The sequence below is a fragment of the Pteronotus mesoamericanus genome, unplaced genomic scaffold, assembly GCF_021234165.1.
Source record: "Pteronotus mesoamericanus isolate MK-2021 breed Mesoamerican mustached bat unplaced genomic scaffold, CSHL_Meso_final contig_68, whole genome shotgun sequence".
NCBI classification, from domain to species: domain Eukaryota; kingdom Metazoa; phylum Chordata; class Mammalia; order Chiroptera; family Mormoopidae; genus Pteronotus; species Pteronotus mesoamericanus.
The window spans coordinates 15,723,864-15,740,851 of NW_026555234.1; the positions used below are offsets into that span (position 1 = coordinate 15,723,864).

A 16,988-nucleotide genomic window follows, 5' to 3' on the forward strand; every position below is an offset into this window, starting at 1 on the left:
TGCCTTGTGATTTTCCTTTGCATAGCTGGACATGATGTATGGGGTAAAAGGAACTGCTATAAATAGGCTTGTAGTAAGAAGGTGGTGAGGTGTGGGAGGTGAACGTGTTCTGCAGTCCTCTTACTAGCTCTCGGTCTTTTCGTAGTGAGCCTCTGTCTCTGGACTGGAAACGTTGCCAGTATTTCATAGTTTTTGGTTTTTTTCTCCCTCTTTAGGTGAGACAGGGTGGTTGCAGTGTGAGCTGGAATTAGGTGTTTCCCTTCTTCCAGCGAAGGGTAGAGCCTGGTGGAGTTGAGTGTTTCCCTTGGTCAGTTAAGCTCTGATAACATCCCGTCAGGCTAGGCTCTCGGTAACTAGTTTCCCCGAGGGCAGGCCTTGTTTAGAGGAACAGAGTGATCTGGAGTTGTTGTTTTCTTTAAATTTAATATTTATCGTATGTTTTCCCATTACTATTTAGTCCCCTTACACCCCACTCCCCACAGTAGTCACCTCACCGTTACCCATGTCCATGAGGCCTTTTTCCTCTTTGCTCTATCCATCTACCCCTAACCTCTCCTACTCCTAGCTGTCTTCTGCTCTCCATTTATGTGTGTCTCTGTTTTGCTTATTAGATCAGTTTGTTGATTTTCACATGAGTGAAATCATATGGTACTTGCCTTTCTCTGACTGACTTATTTCACTTAGCATAATGTTCTCCAGGTCCATCCATACTGTAGCAGAGGGTAAAGTTCTCTTGTTTTTTGCGGTCAAGTAGTAGTCCATTGTATAAATGTCCCATAGTTGTTTAATCCACTCATCTGTTGTTGGACACTCAATTTTTATCAAGATTCCAATGATGTATTTCACAGAACTAAAACAAATATTTCAGTAATTTATATGGAACCACAAAAGGCCCTGCAACAGCAATCCTGAGAAAGAACAACAAAGTTGGAGGAATCTTGCTGCCTGGTATCAAACTGTACTACAAGGCTGCTGTAACCAAATCAGCCTGGTACCGGCATAAAACAGACACAGATCAATGGAACAGAATAGAGAGCCCAGAAATAAACCCACACCTTTATAGTCAATCACTATTTGACAGAGGAAGTAAGCACATATGGTAGGCTAAATATAGGTTGTTCAATATATGGTGTTGGGAAAATTGGACAGATAATGTGCAGAAAAATGAAACTAGACCACCTTCTTGTATCACACACATGAATAAATTAAAAATGGAGTATTTTAAAATGGTTCTATTTTTCTCTCCCACTATTGGAAAGAGGAAGGGAATTTTTCTCCCTCAATATTTGCTGTGGGAATTTGGACAAGCTTCCAGAGGTAATTTTCATAATATCCTGGGGGTTCTTGTGGGGTAGGAAGGAACTTCCCTCTACCCTCCTAAGTTCTTTAGGCTGGCCTAATAATGAAATCTGCATGAGACAGAGTAACAAGAGAAAATAACCTAATTTAATTACATATGTACACATGGGAGTACCACATACACGAGAAAATCAGAGAGAGAAAGGGGAAAACGAGGTACAGGTGGCATTCTGAACTCAAGAAGTAGAGCACCTTGGGGCTTCAGAGGGTTATTGCAAGACAAGAAGGGTAAATGAATGTTCAATAATTTGTAGTTTCCCTTACCATATAGATAGGTAAACAAAGTTTATCTCTGATAACATCTTATTATGGACAAGGCCTCTGATTCAGATTCTTCCAGGTAGTTCGGGGGGTGGCAGAAATTTCTCTTGAGCCTGCAGGGTCGCCCGTTGCTTTTAGTTCAACATAATTTGCGTACCAGAGAGGTACATCTTGGTGTGACTCATTCTGAACCTCTGCCCCTCCTTATGACTGGTTACGGAGTTTTTAATTCTTAAACTTCTCTGCACTGAACTTTCAGCAGTTTGTCAGATTTTTCTACTCCAGCATTGGGCATCAGTTAGTCCTGTGTCCTCCCTTCCCTAATAGATCCAAGAAGAGGTTTTTACTATTCAGACAGTTGAGTGTTTTACTGGTTAGAATGAAGTGGCAACTTGCAAGCTCCTTACATGTGGAATCAGAAAGCAGAAGTCTTCCATGAGATTTTTGCCTTTTGGGCCTCTTTTCCTTTCTTTCAACTAAGAAGCTTTATTCAGGCTTATGGCTTTAATTATCACTTCTCTGTATATTCAGTTCTGAGTTTTGTCCTGAATTCCATTCTTACATTTTGTCTGCTAGGATCTCCAACTCTGTCCCAAATTCTAAGAAACTACATCGCTGTCTCTCCATGCGTTCCTGTCTAGAAATCTCATGCTGAACCAGTTACTCACTGACTTTTTTAAAAAGAAGATTTTATTTATTTATTTTTAAGAGAGAGGGGAAGGGAGGGAGGGAGGGAGAGAGGGAGAGAAACATCAATCGGTTGCCTCCTGCACACCCCCACCTAGGGACCGGGCCTGCGACCCAGGCGTGTGCCCTGACCGGGGATCGTACTGGCGGCCTTTCAGTTCGCAGGCTGGCACTCAGTCCGCTGAGCCACACCAGCCAGGGCACTCACTGACTTTCTTAAAAACCTGTTTCTTGTTTCTCCTGAACTATGTTGTTATTTTTACTGATGGTATCACTATTTTACTTATAACTCAGGCCCAGTGCTGCTGCTTGCCCCCCTCTCTGAGTTGTAGAGTTTTATTCTTATGATGAGGTTTCGAAGTGGTCTTCCCATTGCTTGTCTTTTCATCCTTTAAAATCCATTTTGACTATTATTACTTAACCAAAACATTTTAGAACTTGGTATTTTGTTACTCTCTTTCCCCATTCAAAAACTTAGATTAGATCTTCATGGCCCAGTGGTCTCAGTCTTCAGTGTGCATCAGAATCACCTGGAAGGCTTGTCAGGACACAGACGACAGGGCCCCGCCTAGAGTTTCGGATTCAGTAGGCCTGGGAAGAGGCCTAAGGATTTGTCTTTCTCGTAGTCAGAGGCCATACAACCGCTGGGGACTCAGTCACCTGCATTTGTGTCCACAAACTCTATATTCTTTCCGGTTACCATGGGTTCACTGTGCTCCTTGCAGAAAATGAATTCTTCCACTGTGTACTCAATCTAATCTCCTCTTACTACTCTTGGACAGTGATTTAGCATTTTTTATTCTCTTCTTCAACAACCGTATTTTCGATTTCTACCAGATATTTTCCACCTGATGCAAACCTGCATTATTTTTTCCACCTTATAAATGCAACAAAATAAAAACTGTGATTCTGTTTTCCCCTTTGGTTATTTCTTAGTTCTTTTATCCTTTCCTTACAGTATGACCCTTTAAAGGACTCTGTATACTACTTCTCTCATCTCATTCTTTCTTGAGCTCACTTAAGCTTTTACCCGTATTGCGCCACCAAAACTGTTCTTAGTTTACTCACCAAAGACATCCATGTTGCTCTGCAGTGGTCTGTTATCAATCTTCCTGTCATTTACCAGCATCATGATATAGTTAAACATGCTTTCCTTTTTAACATACTTTATTTCTTGGCTTCTAGGAAACCACATTGTCTTCTATTGTATTGGTTGCTTCTTTTCAGTTTCTTTGCTGGTTTCCTCTTCATTTCCCTGACCTAACATTGGAGTGCCCCCAAATTTAGTCCTTACACCTATTTGCCTACTTTTCCCCTTTGATCTGACCTAATTCCAGGACTTTTAAATGCCCTCTATTGATAGGAATCCTAAACTCTGGATTCATATATTCAATGACATCAACATCTCCATTTGGATATCTAATAGTAATCTTAGGTTTAAAATGTTCAAAATTGAATCCTGATTTTCTGGTTGACCCAAATTTCTTTTTCTCTGTTATCTTTATTTCTGACAATGGAGTTACTTGTTCAAACAGCTGCGTCATAACACCCCTGAAGTGGGCCAAAAAATTTAACATCATCTTTGATGTTTTGTGATCTTATCCATGACTGTTGTTTATTGATAAAATCTATTAATCTTTTAGGGGTTGCAAATGCCAATATTTTAATTATGGTTTTTTTATTAGCTGGAATATTTTTAAAGAGAAATTTTAATATATCAATTTTTTGGTTTTCTATTTCTATAGGGAAGACAGGATAAATGATTCTTTCCCCTTATTTATAGCTTTCCAAAAATAATTAGGTAGTTTCCAAGGATCCTTCAAAGGAGACAGAAGAATGTTTTGGGGGTGGGGAGAAAAGGGGGTTGTGGGTATATGAGTATGTTTGTAGTATCATGAACTCATGGATTTAAGTGAATTTCAGGCTATTATGATGTATTTTGCTGTTGTTTAAATTGTCCCATATTTGGTCAGAGGAAGCTAAATTTTGCTAGCACCTGTATCCTTTTGGCCCAGCCTTAGTAGTCTTCGATAGTTTCTTGCTTTATGCTTTGATACATGTTCCAAGCTTGGCTGTACATCTCTGGCCCCCAAGTCTCACTTCAACCATTTCCTAAGAAGCCTTGATTTCTTTTGTAAGAGGAAAACAATACCTGAAAAACCACAATCAAGGTGCTAGTGGTGGTGGTAGGCGTTTTTCTTTGTCTTTTCCATGAATAGAGCTAGGACTTTTTTTTTTTTTTTAAAGAAGATACATACTGTGAATTCAGTCTGATACTTAGGATATGAATTTAGTACTACAGGGTTTTTAATTTCACTGATTTTACCTTTTTATCTTCCTGCAATCACATGGAAACTCTTGGTGCTTAACAATGCCAGCATAGTTACTCATTAGATTTAGCCCACTGTATGCACACAACGGTCTCAGGGTAACATTGCTAACGTTGACGCCAATGATATGTTTACTGAAAACAGTTTAACCCTCTTTTTTTAAATGAGTTCTTTTCTTGTAGTTTATACCATATATTCCGCTAGTGATATATAGTTAAAGTCAGTGGAGATAGTTCCTAACTGTATGATTACATTTCTAACTAGATAATACAGTTAGGTTCATTTGTTCAACTTAACTTTTGACTTTGTGATTACACTTAAAAATTAATTTTGTTTTATAATTTAGAGACTGGTTCCATAGTCCTATCAATGAATCAAAACTGTATGTAAAAAGTGTAACTTTTATCCCTGTCCCATACACATATATTGTATTTCCTCTATTCCTTTCAAGGTCCACAACCCCCACCTCCTCACGCCCTGCCAGTTTTATGATGTACCTGTCATTTAATTTATTAAATATAAACAAATACATATTTTTAATTTCATGTTCTTAAAAGAAATCAACCTTGCTTATTGCAAGTAACAATACACTTTTAATTTTACTTATTTTATTAATTCCTGGGTCCCTGGTGCAAGAAAGTACATTCTTTGAGGGTAGGGATTTTGTTTGTTTTATTCTACTATTGTCTCACCACTTAGAACAGGGTCTGGGTCATAATAGGTAATAAATATGTGAATAATCGATTGCATTGTGTTTTTATGTTGTTTCATTTCAATGCAAAATAAAATGTGTATTTTAAAAAATATATTTCATACTCTAGTTCAGGAACAAGATATTGAAAAGTTCAAATTAGTATTCTAAAAGTTTATTTTTGCTTCTCTGTAATAATTTTCCCAGTAATTAGTCAAAATAGTGTCTTCATGAAAGTAACAAAATATTGTTAACAGTCACTGTTTATCTGTTTTTTCATTGATTGCCCAAATATTTCACCAAACTTTGGTTAAGTCTGTGCATTTGTGTACTGATTTGTGTTTATGGCTCAACATAGATTTTTAAATCTAACAGTGTATGGAGAATATATAGATCAAAAAAGCATGTACCGTGGGGGAAGGGGTATTTAGGAACTCTCTACTTCTCCGCTAAATTTTGCTGTCAGCCTAAAGCTGTCTTAAAAACTCACGTGCTATTTTAGTGCTATTAGTACTGAGATTCATAGCAGATTTACAAAGTTACAGTATTGTCAATTAGATTTGTGCCAGAAGCCATATATATAGTCATTACATTTGTATATGATGTCATTATTATAAATTGCACATGCAAAAGTCATCATCAGTTTTCTTTTATTAGTAATAAGGTAAAACAAGTAAGTGCAATTAATGGAATGAGTATACTGGAAATAGAACTGTGTATATTATCATTAGGTAAACAATGAAAAGATACTGATACCTGACCATGTTTAAAATACATAAAGGTAGCATTGCAGATCATTAGGAATATTAAAGTTATTTTAGTAACAATACTTGGATAATTAAGATTTAGAGAAAAAACTAGATCCCAGCCTTTCTCCTTATATGAAAATAAACCAACTTGATTAAAAAATTTAATAATAAAAGTGAAACTTCATAGAGATTACAAGAAAATACAGGTGATACTTACTAGAAGTTGTAAGAGCCTCTGATAAGAACCTGTCAGTTTTCTTAATGTAGTCTAATTATGCATTAGTTAAGTTTAAGATGGGCAAGCGTACAAGAATGTCAAATGGATAGAACAGCTCAATTTATAGCTCTGACTTTTATCTCCAGATCTTTTCTTTCTCTCTATAGGAAGATCTCTTACTATTTGCTGCCATAATTGCTGGGCACACTTGTATGTGTGTGTACTTATGTGTATTTGCATTTATGTGTACCCATCTTTTTCCTCTAACTCTAATGCAGACATATGCCTTTCCTTGAGTTCCACAAAGCAGAAAGAATTTTTTTAAATTATATTTTATTAATTATGCTATTACAGTTGTCCTGATTATTCCCGCTCTGCCCCTCTCCACCCAGCAACCCCAGCTCCCTCAGGCAGTCCCTCTGCCATTGTTCATGTCCATTGGTTATGCATGTAACTTCTTTGGCTACTCCATTTCCTACACTGTACTTTACATCCCCATGGCTATTCTGTAACTACCTATTTGTACTTCTTAATCCCTTTACCTCCTCACCCAGCTCCCCCCAAACCCCCTCCCATCATACAACCATGAAAATGCTCTCTGCATGATTCTGTCTCTGTTCTCTTGTTTGCTTAATTTGTTTTTTAGATTAAATTGTTGATAGGTATGTAGTTTTGCCATTTTATTGTGCATAGTTTTGATCTTCTTTTTCTTAAATAAGTCCCTTTAACATTTCATATATTAATGGTTTGATGATGATGAACTCCCTTAGTCTTTTCTTGTCTGGGAAGCTCTTTATCTCCCCTTTGACTCTAAATGATAGCTTTGCTGGGTAGAGCAATCTTGGCTGTAGGTTCCTGCTTTTCATGACTTTGAATATTTCTAGCCAATCCCTTCTAGCCTGCAAAAGTTCTTTTGAGAAATCAGCTTACAGTCGTATGGGAACCCTCCTGTAGGTAACTTCTTTTCTCTTGCTGCTTTTAAGGTTCTCTATCTTTAACCTTTGGCATTTTAATTATGATGTGTCTTGGCATGGGCCTCTTTGTAGCCATCTTATTTGGGACTCTCTGTACTTTCTGGACTTGATGTCTATTTCATTCATCAAATTAGGGAGGTTTTCTTCCACTATTTTCACTATTTTTTCAAATAAATTTCTAAATTCTTGCTCTTTCTCTTCTTCTTTTGGCACTCCTGTAATGCGAGTGTTGGACTTCTTGAAGTTGTATAATGCTGCTTATGCTATCCTCATTTTTTTGGATTCTTTTTAATTTGCGTTGTCTTGATTGGTTGTTTTTTTTTTTCCTTATGTTCCAAATCATTGATTTGATTCTCGGCTTCATCCACTCTACTGTTTTTCCCTGTAAATTGTTCTTTATTTCAATTAATGTATCCTTCATTTTTGACTAGATTTTTTTTATGCTGCTGACGTCCTCACTGAGTTCCTTGAGCATCATTATAACCAGTGCTTTGAACTCTGCATCTGATAAATTACTCACCTCCGTATCGTTTAGTTCTTTTTTTGAAGTTCTGATCTTTCATTTGGGCCATGTTTCTTTGTCTCCCTGTTTGTTTCTATGTATTAGGTAGAGTTGTTTTGACTTCGTGTCTTAGTAGTGTGGCCTAATGTAGTAGATGCTCTGTACGGTCCTGTGGCACAGGCTCCCCTATTACCCAAGCTGAGTACTCAAGGTGCGCCCTTCATCTGGGCTGAGTACACCCTCCTTTTGTAGTTGAGCCTCAGTTGCTGTTGGCAGATCAATGGGAGGGATTTATCCAGGCCAGTCAGCTGAAGGATTGACTGTGACCACCAACCTCTGCCCACTGTGGAGGATCAGCTGTCCAGGGGCAGGGTGGTTCCTCTGAGATGTTATGCTAAGCAATTTAATGTTATTTCCAAGACATGAAGACCCTGCAATTTTTTTTTCAAGAAACCCATCTGCTTTAAATGACTCACATATTAAACCTTGGACACTGTGTTGTTTTGATGATAGATGTCCTTTGGGAAAGTCTCTGCTTTACATTGTTAGTGAAAAAGCTGTGGTTTTTCTATTTCTGTGTTATGTATTTTGTTTGAGAATATCTGAAATGATACTTGAAGAATATTGGGTAATCTTTTCTTTATAAATGTCTGATAGTCCCCCAAATGTGTATTAAGCATACCAATACAGTCAGGGTGAAACACATTTATTCAGGCTTTAGACTTCAACAGCAATAACATTTATAAATAAAAACCAATCAGAATATTTTGATTTAATATAATTGTATGGTCTAACACTTCTATGAACTATGCATTTGATTTTCATAACCATATGTGATAGATGGCTTTATTATTTTTTTTATTGTACAGAGAAGAAATAATGAGACTAAGGAAAATTTAAGTAATGGTCAGATTTTGAATATAGTCTGTGAGAGCGCAGAGTCTGAGTGCCTAACTGGGTTAATAAATCACTTGTCCTAGCTCTTGAGGTTTTAAAATTGTATATTTAAAAATAAAAGGGGAAACATAGTTTTCATTGTCACATCATGGAAATCAGGACAAGAATTGTGTAGTCCAGGCCACCTGCGGAACTGAACCTGGAGTTATCAAGAACCACGGCAGCCTTGGTGCCATTTCTTTCTCTCTCTGTCCTCATCTCTGTTCTCTTCTATTGTTTCTCTCTTCATATTTGCTTCCCCTGTTCCCCTTATCACCTGGTCCATGCCGACTGCCCTGAAAATGGTGCCTTCAATAATACAAAGTACAAAATAATAATGGGCACAAGAAACTGAAATCAGGTGATCATTTAAAAGCTACCTTCCTGAAACTGGGCATGTAATTTCTTCAATGGTACTAGGAGAATTTAATTAAAAAACTCACCTGTGTGAATGTTTTTGAAAAGAATATTCAATAGTCATTATTTATTGAGCACTCCTTTATTTGTATTGTCAATTCAGGCTTACCTGCAGTAGATACGCTTACCAAGGAAGTCTCCATTATTTATTTTACACTACTTGAAAATTTACTTCACAGAATTTAAGATTCTGTTTTTCAATTTATTTATTAATTATTTCTATGAATAACAAACATTTGTAATTTGTCATGCATTTTGAGTTATTGGTGACTGTTGTAAACATTTCTCTAGTAGCCTGCATCATTTATAAAATTTGCAGTTTTCTATGAAGTTTTAGAAAAGTCTGGGTAGAATGGTTTGCTCTTCTGTAGGATTTTGGGAAGAAGGTTTAATGGAAGCTGCTGATTTCTAGTTCAGTTAAACATTTTCCAACTTAGTTGCAACATAAAGAAATTTTAATAATAGTGTTTTCTAGTCATATTTTATGATCAAATGTTGAAGATATATGAGATATGGGAGATACTTTTATGTGGTTTGTTATAAATTGTGTTATCTTGGGCTCATATTTTAAAACAAGTATACAGGGTGGGGTAAAAGTAGGTTTAGAGTTGCGAGTGTGAAATACGTTTATTCATTTATAATTATTAAGTATTGTATTATTTTTCCATATGAACAGCAAACCTACTTTTGCCCCACCCTGTATATTAATTTTCAAATGGTAATTCCAGGGAAAATATAATTCAGTGTGTTTAGTTTTCACGCAACTTTCTTAGAAGCTGGATAGTTCTTTTACACCAAATGCGCTATAGATAACATCGTAAGTTTAAAAAAATTGAAAATTTTTTTTTTTGTTAAGCACATAAATATTAGATAGCTATACACTTATTCTGGGCTTTCTAAAAGAGTCAAGTAACTCTTCCTAAAAGTGTCAAGTAATCAGTAACAAGTCTAGTCTATATATGGAAATTAACTTTATTTTCTGAAATATATTGGTCTTGAAGTCGCAGAACTGGACTTCTGAGTTCTTGGAATTCATGTGGTGAGAATTTCCTAGGACATCGTGGGTTTTTTGTTGTTGTTGATGTTGTTGTTGTTGTTAAGGTATCATATAAATGAAACAGTTGCCATTTATTCCAACTGACTGGACCATTTCCAAAACAGGTTTCCTCCTTGTTCTGATCATTATGGTTTTTAATCTAGAATTTCTCTATAGCTCTTGGATCCCTTCAAAGATAGGGGCAGTTTCTGTGTATCTCAGTGGCAGTGACTTTTTCAGATATATGTACTGGATTCCGAAGTAGCAGTCAGGAACAGCAGGAAGAGTGGGCAGAAAAAGAGAAACAGAAAATTGGAATAGAGGCAAGGAGGAGTTGGAGTATTGAGACAGACTCCTTTAAAAATAACTTTTAAAAAGGACATTTAGAAACAAAGAGTAAGGCATTATTTGTAACAACTTTTAGGTTAGTGTTTTTCAAATTATCTATGGTAAAGGACCAGATTTCTCATTTTAATTCATTATTCATAGGGCCATGCATGGTAAATACATTTATCACATGCTTGGGCCAGATGCTTTGAAAGCATTGTCTAATTGCTACAAAGGTTTCTAAATGGCTACTTTCCATTTCTGTACTATAGATTGGTATCAGTTTAACACTGACCACAGTCTGCTGACCACATGTTGAGTAGTGTTGTTGATCCTAAAAAGCTTGTTTCTTCATTTTGCACCTAAAGTATTAAAGCTCAAAAAAAGTGAAACGGTTTGCTCAATATTATACAGCTATTAAATTTTTTTTTTTAAGTTTCAGTAGAGAACGACTCTATGCAAAAGTTGGTCTCTTTTCTGGAGATGATGTCTATTGTCAATATGTAAAAGTCAGAAAAATATGCCTCTGGGGATTTTCACTTTCTGCATTGTGGATTTCTGAAGTAATCTTTTGTATGATCTTATATTTTTGGAATCAGAAGAAAATCAATAAAAATACCAAGTAAACCAATACCAAAACAAGAAAAACCAGAAATGTTGAAATATAAAAAGCATAATAATTTGAAAAAACTATTAGTTTCTTGTGATTATTAGATAAGTGTATTTATATGGGGGAAGTGTCAAGAGATAAGGCCTAAAAGACTGCCAGGGACAGAATTGGAGATGGTGTATAAGCCATTAAAGGACTTTGCTTTTTATTTGGTAGACAGTGGGGAGCAATGTAAAAAGTTTATACAATGAAGTAATATAGAAGAGGTTGATTTTTAGCAAAGAAAATTTTAGTACTTTTTCTCTATACTGTTAAAGATTACTAAAGTAAAGTAACTAAAGTATAGAGGATCTACTTCAGTTTTATAAAATACTTTAGTTCTAAACACTAATCGAATGCCTTTCAGTGATAAGTAATAGCTTAAGAGGTGGAGACTATAGAAATATGATGCAGTCATTGAGATTAGTATTTAGTGTATTTTGAAACACCCCTGCCATTAAGTAGTTGGTAAAAATGTGTGATATCGAGGCAGTATATTATGCTATTGAGCACAACCAAATTGCTTGGGTTGGAATCTCATCTTTGCCTTAAACTATTTTTTCAACCTTGGGCAGAATACTTCTTTGAGCTTCGGTCTTCTCATCTATAAATTGGGGATACATAATACTTAAATTCAGAGCTGTCATGAAATGAAATGACTGTGTGTGTTTTACTGTAAGTATATAGACATAGTTATTCAATAATGTGGACTAGTTCCTGGCAAATAATGAACATTAAATATGTACTTTTGCTGCTTCTGCTGTCATAATTTGTAGTAGAAGACATTTCATTAAGCAAATTATATAAACATGTAAGAATAAGATGAGTATAAAATATCAAAATGTACCAGTTAATGCTCTGGTAACCACCACCCACTAGATTTCAAATTTTCTTTTTTTCTCAGTTTATAGAGAGTGAAATGATGAATTTAAGTATATTTAACTTAGTGTTTTCTCTTTTATAGTTTATCAGAGAAGATATGAAATATAAAGATGCTACTAAAAAACACAGCCATCTGCACCGAGAAGATAAGCACATAACTGTTGAGGATTTGTGGAAGCGATGGAAGACATCGGAAGGTGAGACTGTTCCAGGGATCTAGATCCTTAACCTGCTTCTCTGCCTGCGTAGCCACTGTTAACTCACTGATAGCTTATGATCTTAGGAAACAATCAAAATAACATTTCTGTGAGGATATTTATATTTTAGTAGATAATTATTTTATCAAATAAACATGGATTCCAAAATTTTCTTTTTGGTTAGGGAGAACAGTTTCTAAAGCCTTTAGAAGGCATGGAACTTGTAAGCTTTTCCTTAAATAAATACTTAATGAAGTTTCTGATATTTGCATGATAAAGTCGTATAATTTATATTTTATTCATTTTTCTTCTCTTAAGTCCTCATGCTTACTTATGGATAGTAATTATTTAGGGCAGGAAAAGCATATGACCTAAAACCTCAACTTGATCCCTAAAACTAGAAAGCTACTTAAATTTTTTAAAAAGTTCATTAAGCTTATTATTAATCTTTTGAGTAACAGAGTCAACCAAAATATCTAATGTTTCTTTGCTTTTACCAAAGTCAAATAATTATGTTGTTTTTCTCTTCAAGTTTGAATAATGAAATGAAATTAAAAGGAAGCTGGGACAGATTACCAAGTAGGAGTGTAAAGAAATAATAACATTTATTAGACTGTCAGTGGTAATGTTTGGAAATGGGAAAAGTACAGAAAACTATGACACCAATGCTCAGTATTTTTATTAATGTAGAAGGCTTATAGCTTGCTTATATATTTTTTCTCTTTTTAAAAGTGGCATGTGCTGCAGTAGACTAGAAAGAAGGTAAAAAAAAACACCACTAACTTAAAAGAAAGATACATAGACTTTAGAAATTTGTCTCTCCATTTCCCCTCCACATACCAATTTTAATTAATATGAACTTGAATAAGAATAAGAATAAATGAATATAAATTGCATCGGGCAAAGAGCTAGAATTGTAGAAAACTCAGAAAGACTGTGCATGAAATATCATGGCAATATGTAGCTGCTACTAAAGGAATTGGAGAGCCAATATTGCTACTAGTATATTTTAGATTTTATGTATCTTATAAGTTGAATGAAACTCAAACTTTTTTTTTGAGTGAAGTAAAAAAGATTTGACCACTTTTCATCACTTAACATGCTACCGCTTGGTTCAGCCTCAATCTCTTGCCTGGGTGATTGCAGTAGCCACTTAATGGCCTTCCTGCATATACTTGTGCTCTGCTGTGGTCTGTTCTTCATTTAGCAGAGTAACTTATTTAAAATATAAATCATATCTGCTCAATACCATACAGTGACTCAGAGTAAAAGCCAACATCTTTACAAGACCTATGGGCCTCTATGTGATGTGCCTCCCACTCCTACCCTCCCATCTCTCTTCCTGTCCCTCATTCTCACTCACTGAGCTCTATGCTAGTTGGACTTTTTGCTATTCTGCAACTGCAGAAATGCAGACACCCTCATGGCTAACTCCCTTACCACTTTTACTAAAGTCTATCAGGGCTATTCTCTCTTGAGGCCCACCCTGGCTCCTCTGTTTAAAACTGCAGACCACCCCCTACCACCCGTTTGTTTTTACTCCATCCCTGTTGTTACTCAGCTTCACTCTTTTTTCCCCCATATTGTGTATCACCTTCTTACGTATTATAAAATTGACTTCTTATTATGTTTGTCTCCTTTCTCTCTCTCCGCAGCTCCCAAGAATGTAAGCTAGGGGTCTTTGTCTATTTTGTTTATTAATGTGTCCGAAATCCAAGGGGACTCTGTCCTTTAACCCCGTGTTGTCCTCTTACCCTGGTGAGCTTGGTGAGATCTTTTGTGATCTATGAGAATGTTTGTTATTTTTCTTTTTTTAAGCTTAAGCCTTTTTCAGGTTGAAAAGCCTCTTAATCTCTTTTTCTCTAGGTTTTCACCTTAATTTCCACCCTTTAAGATTTTATCATTATGATGATGAGAAGATTTCCCCCAAAGTTTCCAACTAGTTGTCTTAAATTATCTAATTACCGTTTCCTTTCCACCGAAGCCCATCTCTTACCTAAACTTTTTAGGGGATTAGGGTGTAGGAGGAGTTGTTTTAGTATTCCTACTAAAACATCTTCATGAAGGGGAAGAGAGAGAAGTCCAGTGAAATAAACCTCCACCTGAAGCTTTATAGTGACCTAACTCTAAGTAGCAGAATAGGTCTATCTGTTTGTTATGTGCTAAGCAGGCTTTGGAGCCTGGGTACTAAAGATGAGTTAAACAAGTGTCTGGGATATAAGGAGTAAATAGCTAATTAGGAAAGACAAAGTACATGATTATGGTATAGGGTGATATGCACAATAACAGAGATAAGTGTAGGATATAGAGATAGGCCACTGAAGGGATTAATTAGCTCTCTGAAAATGGTGTTTGAGATAGGCCGCGAGGGTTGACCAGGAGTTTTGGAAGGGAATAAAGAGGTAGACCACAAACCGTAGTCCTCTCGTGGCTCCTTCAGTTACCTGAAAATTTGCTAGAAGTGGAAGTGCGGATGGTGTGCTTTAGGAAGTGTGTGGGCTTTCAAGCTTTTCAAATTTAACTCCTGGCCCTTTTATTTATGAACATTAAGACATTGGGCACATTTTAAAATACGCTTACAGAATGCAATTCTTGTGTGATATAAATGAGTAATGAAGTAAAAGTGACTGGCATAATTCCTGGCAATACCTGATAGGCAGTAAATACTCACTTATCTTTATAATAAAACTGAATAAACCAAAATGTTCAGCTGTATTTAAAGTTCTGTAAGGTTGTTGCTTCAGTCTTAAAATGTTAATAAAATGAACAGATCTGTTAGGCTAAATACCATTGTAGTATGTAATTTTCTACAGGGTAAAATGCACTCAAGATCTTTGTGGAATGTTGTCAACTGATGAAAAGTAAAGTTGTGTTATGCAGAAATTGGTCCTAATTTCTTACAGAAAAATTTCAGTGTGACCCGAATGCACTTTTTTGGGTTTCTGTAGAGAATGCTTGGTCAGTTTACACATGGCAACAGTCCAATGCCAATGAAAGCCATTTTAAAAACTAGTATTAGATTTCAGATTGATTTTGAGAAACTGGATATGTTGTTAGAATAGCTGAATGCAATTAGATACATAATGAAGGAAAATGTAGATAAAAAAAATTATTGGTTGTGTATAAGATTTAGGGATCATGGAGGATAAAAAACTGATTAAGTAATGTATTGTTTTTAAAAAGATAACTCATTGGGTTAAATATTATATAATATGTGATGAGTGTGAAGTAATCTTTTCATCTTGTTCAGCAATGGGTCTTACCTTACCTAAGGTCATTGTATAATGTGCTTTACACATTGAGTAGATATTTTAAAATTTTACAGAAGATTTAATTTTTTATTTTTGGGATTAAAAGTTTAAAGGAATTGCCCTAGCTGGGTAACTCAGTTGGGTTAGAGCATCGCCTGGATACCCCAAAGTTGTGGTTTGATCTCTGGTCAGGGCACATACAAGAATCAGCCAGTGAATGCGTAAGTAAGTGGAAGAACAAAAATTGATCCATGTCTCCCTGTCTCCCCCCACCCTCTGTTTCCCTCCTTCTTCTGACTCTCTAAAATCAATAAATAAAATTTTTGAAAACAAATTTAAAGGAACTGAAATTGCCTGAGAGATGAGAGAGGTAGGCATTTAAGTTCATGAAAAGCTTAGTCAGAGAAAAATGACTTAGTATTTTCTTCTGTTTAGGAAAACCAAAATGTCAATGTTATGTAAAAGGAAATGGAAAGGAAGAAAATTTCTGACCATGGGTGTTAAATTTCTATAAGTAAGGAGGATTTATAAATATTTTCTTTGTATAGGTTCTTAATATTCATAAGGATTTTTCTTCTGGGTGTGAAAGTGTCATTGGATTTTTAAATGCTGATAAAATGTACCAGCTTTTTTAGATGTATGCTGTTGGTTACAGTGAGACTGGAATTAAAAAAAGTAAAAGGCTCAGTACATATTGTTTAGCATTATCAAGAGAGTAACTCAAAATGTAGATCTTGCAGACAATAAGGTAGCATTGTCTTTGTGATATCAATAACAATATTTATTTGCATATTTATAATCTGCACTGTTGTAGGATAGAAGGAAGTATAAGATAAAGACCTTCTCCTCAAGGAGCTTATATTATTGTTACATGATCACAGATGAAATGTTAAATAACAACTCAAGAAGGTTTGATAAAATACTAAGAAAGAGGTACTATTAGAGTCAGAATCAGTATATGTGAGATAAGAATAAATTACTGTTTTTAATATGTCTTTTGCTATTAATATATAGTACTTAACTTTTCTGTGTCTTAGTTTCATCATATGATAAATGGGGTAAAAGGCATCTACCAGATCAGACTGTTGAAGATGAAGTGAATTTGTACATGTAAAGTGCTTAGAACAGTGCATAGCACATAGCAAGTACTCAATGACTGTCTCTTGTTACTACTGCTTTTGTAAGACCCAAGCGAACATGGCACGTGTAGGGAATGGTGGAGGCTGATGATGCTGGAAGAGGCATCTGAGTTTGGGAATAGTAGAAAATAGGGTCAGTCAGAGAGGGAGACCAGACTAGTGAGCCTTGCTGCTGAAGCTTGTGGAGCTGCTCCTAGTGGCAAGTAAGATTTCACTCATACACCAACGCTTCCGACTGATAGTGGTTGCCCTGAGCACTGTATTCAGGAAGCTTGATCTGTGTCTGGTCTCAATTGCCAAAAAAGGATATATATTGTAGAAATTATTGGTTAGCAATATTTATTATGTGTGTGAGAGGTGATAGCATATTTGGCAATTTTATCA

General features: G+C 35.7%; 1 protein-coding gene across 1 annotated transcript in view; it reads left to right on the forward strand.

The window, feature by feature from the left end:
• Positions 1-16,988, forward strand: part of STIM2 (stromal interaction molecule 2) — a 137,629-nt gene that overhangs the window by 68,263 nt on the left and 52,378 nt on the right. The window contains exon 3 of the mRNA XM_054582022.1: positions 12,100-12,214. Within this exon, the coding sequence (XP_054437997.1) occupies positions 12,100-12,214 (115 nt within the window). The remainder of the gene's footprint in view (positions 1-12,099; positions 12,215-16,988) is intronic.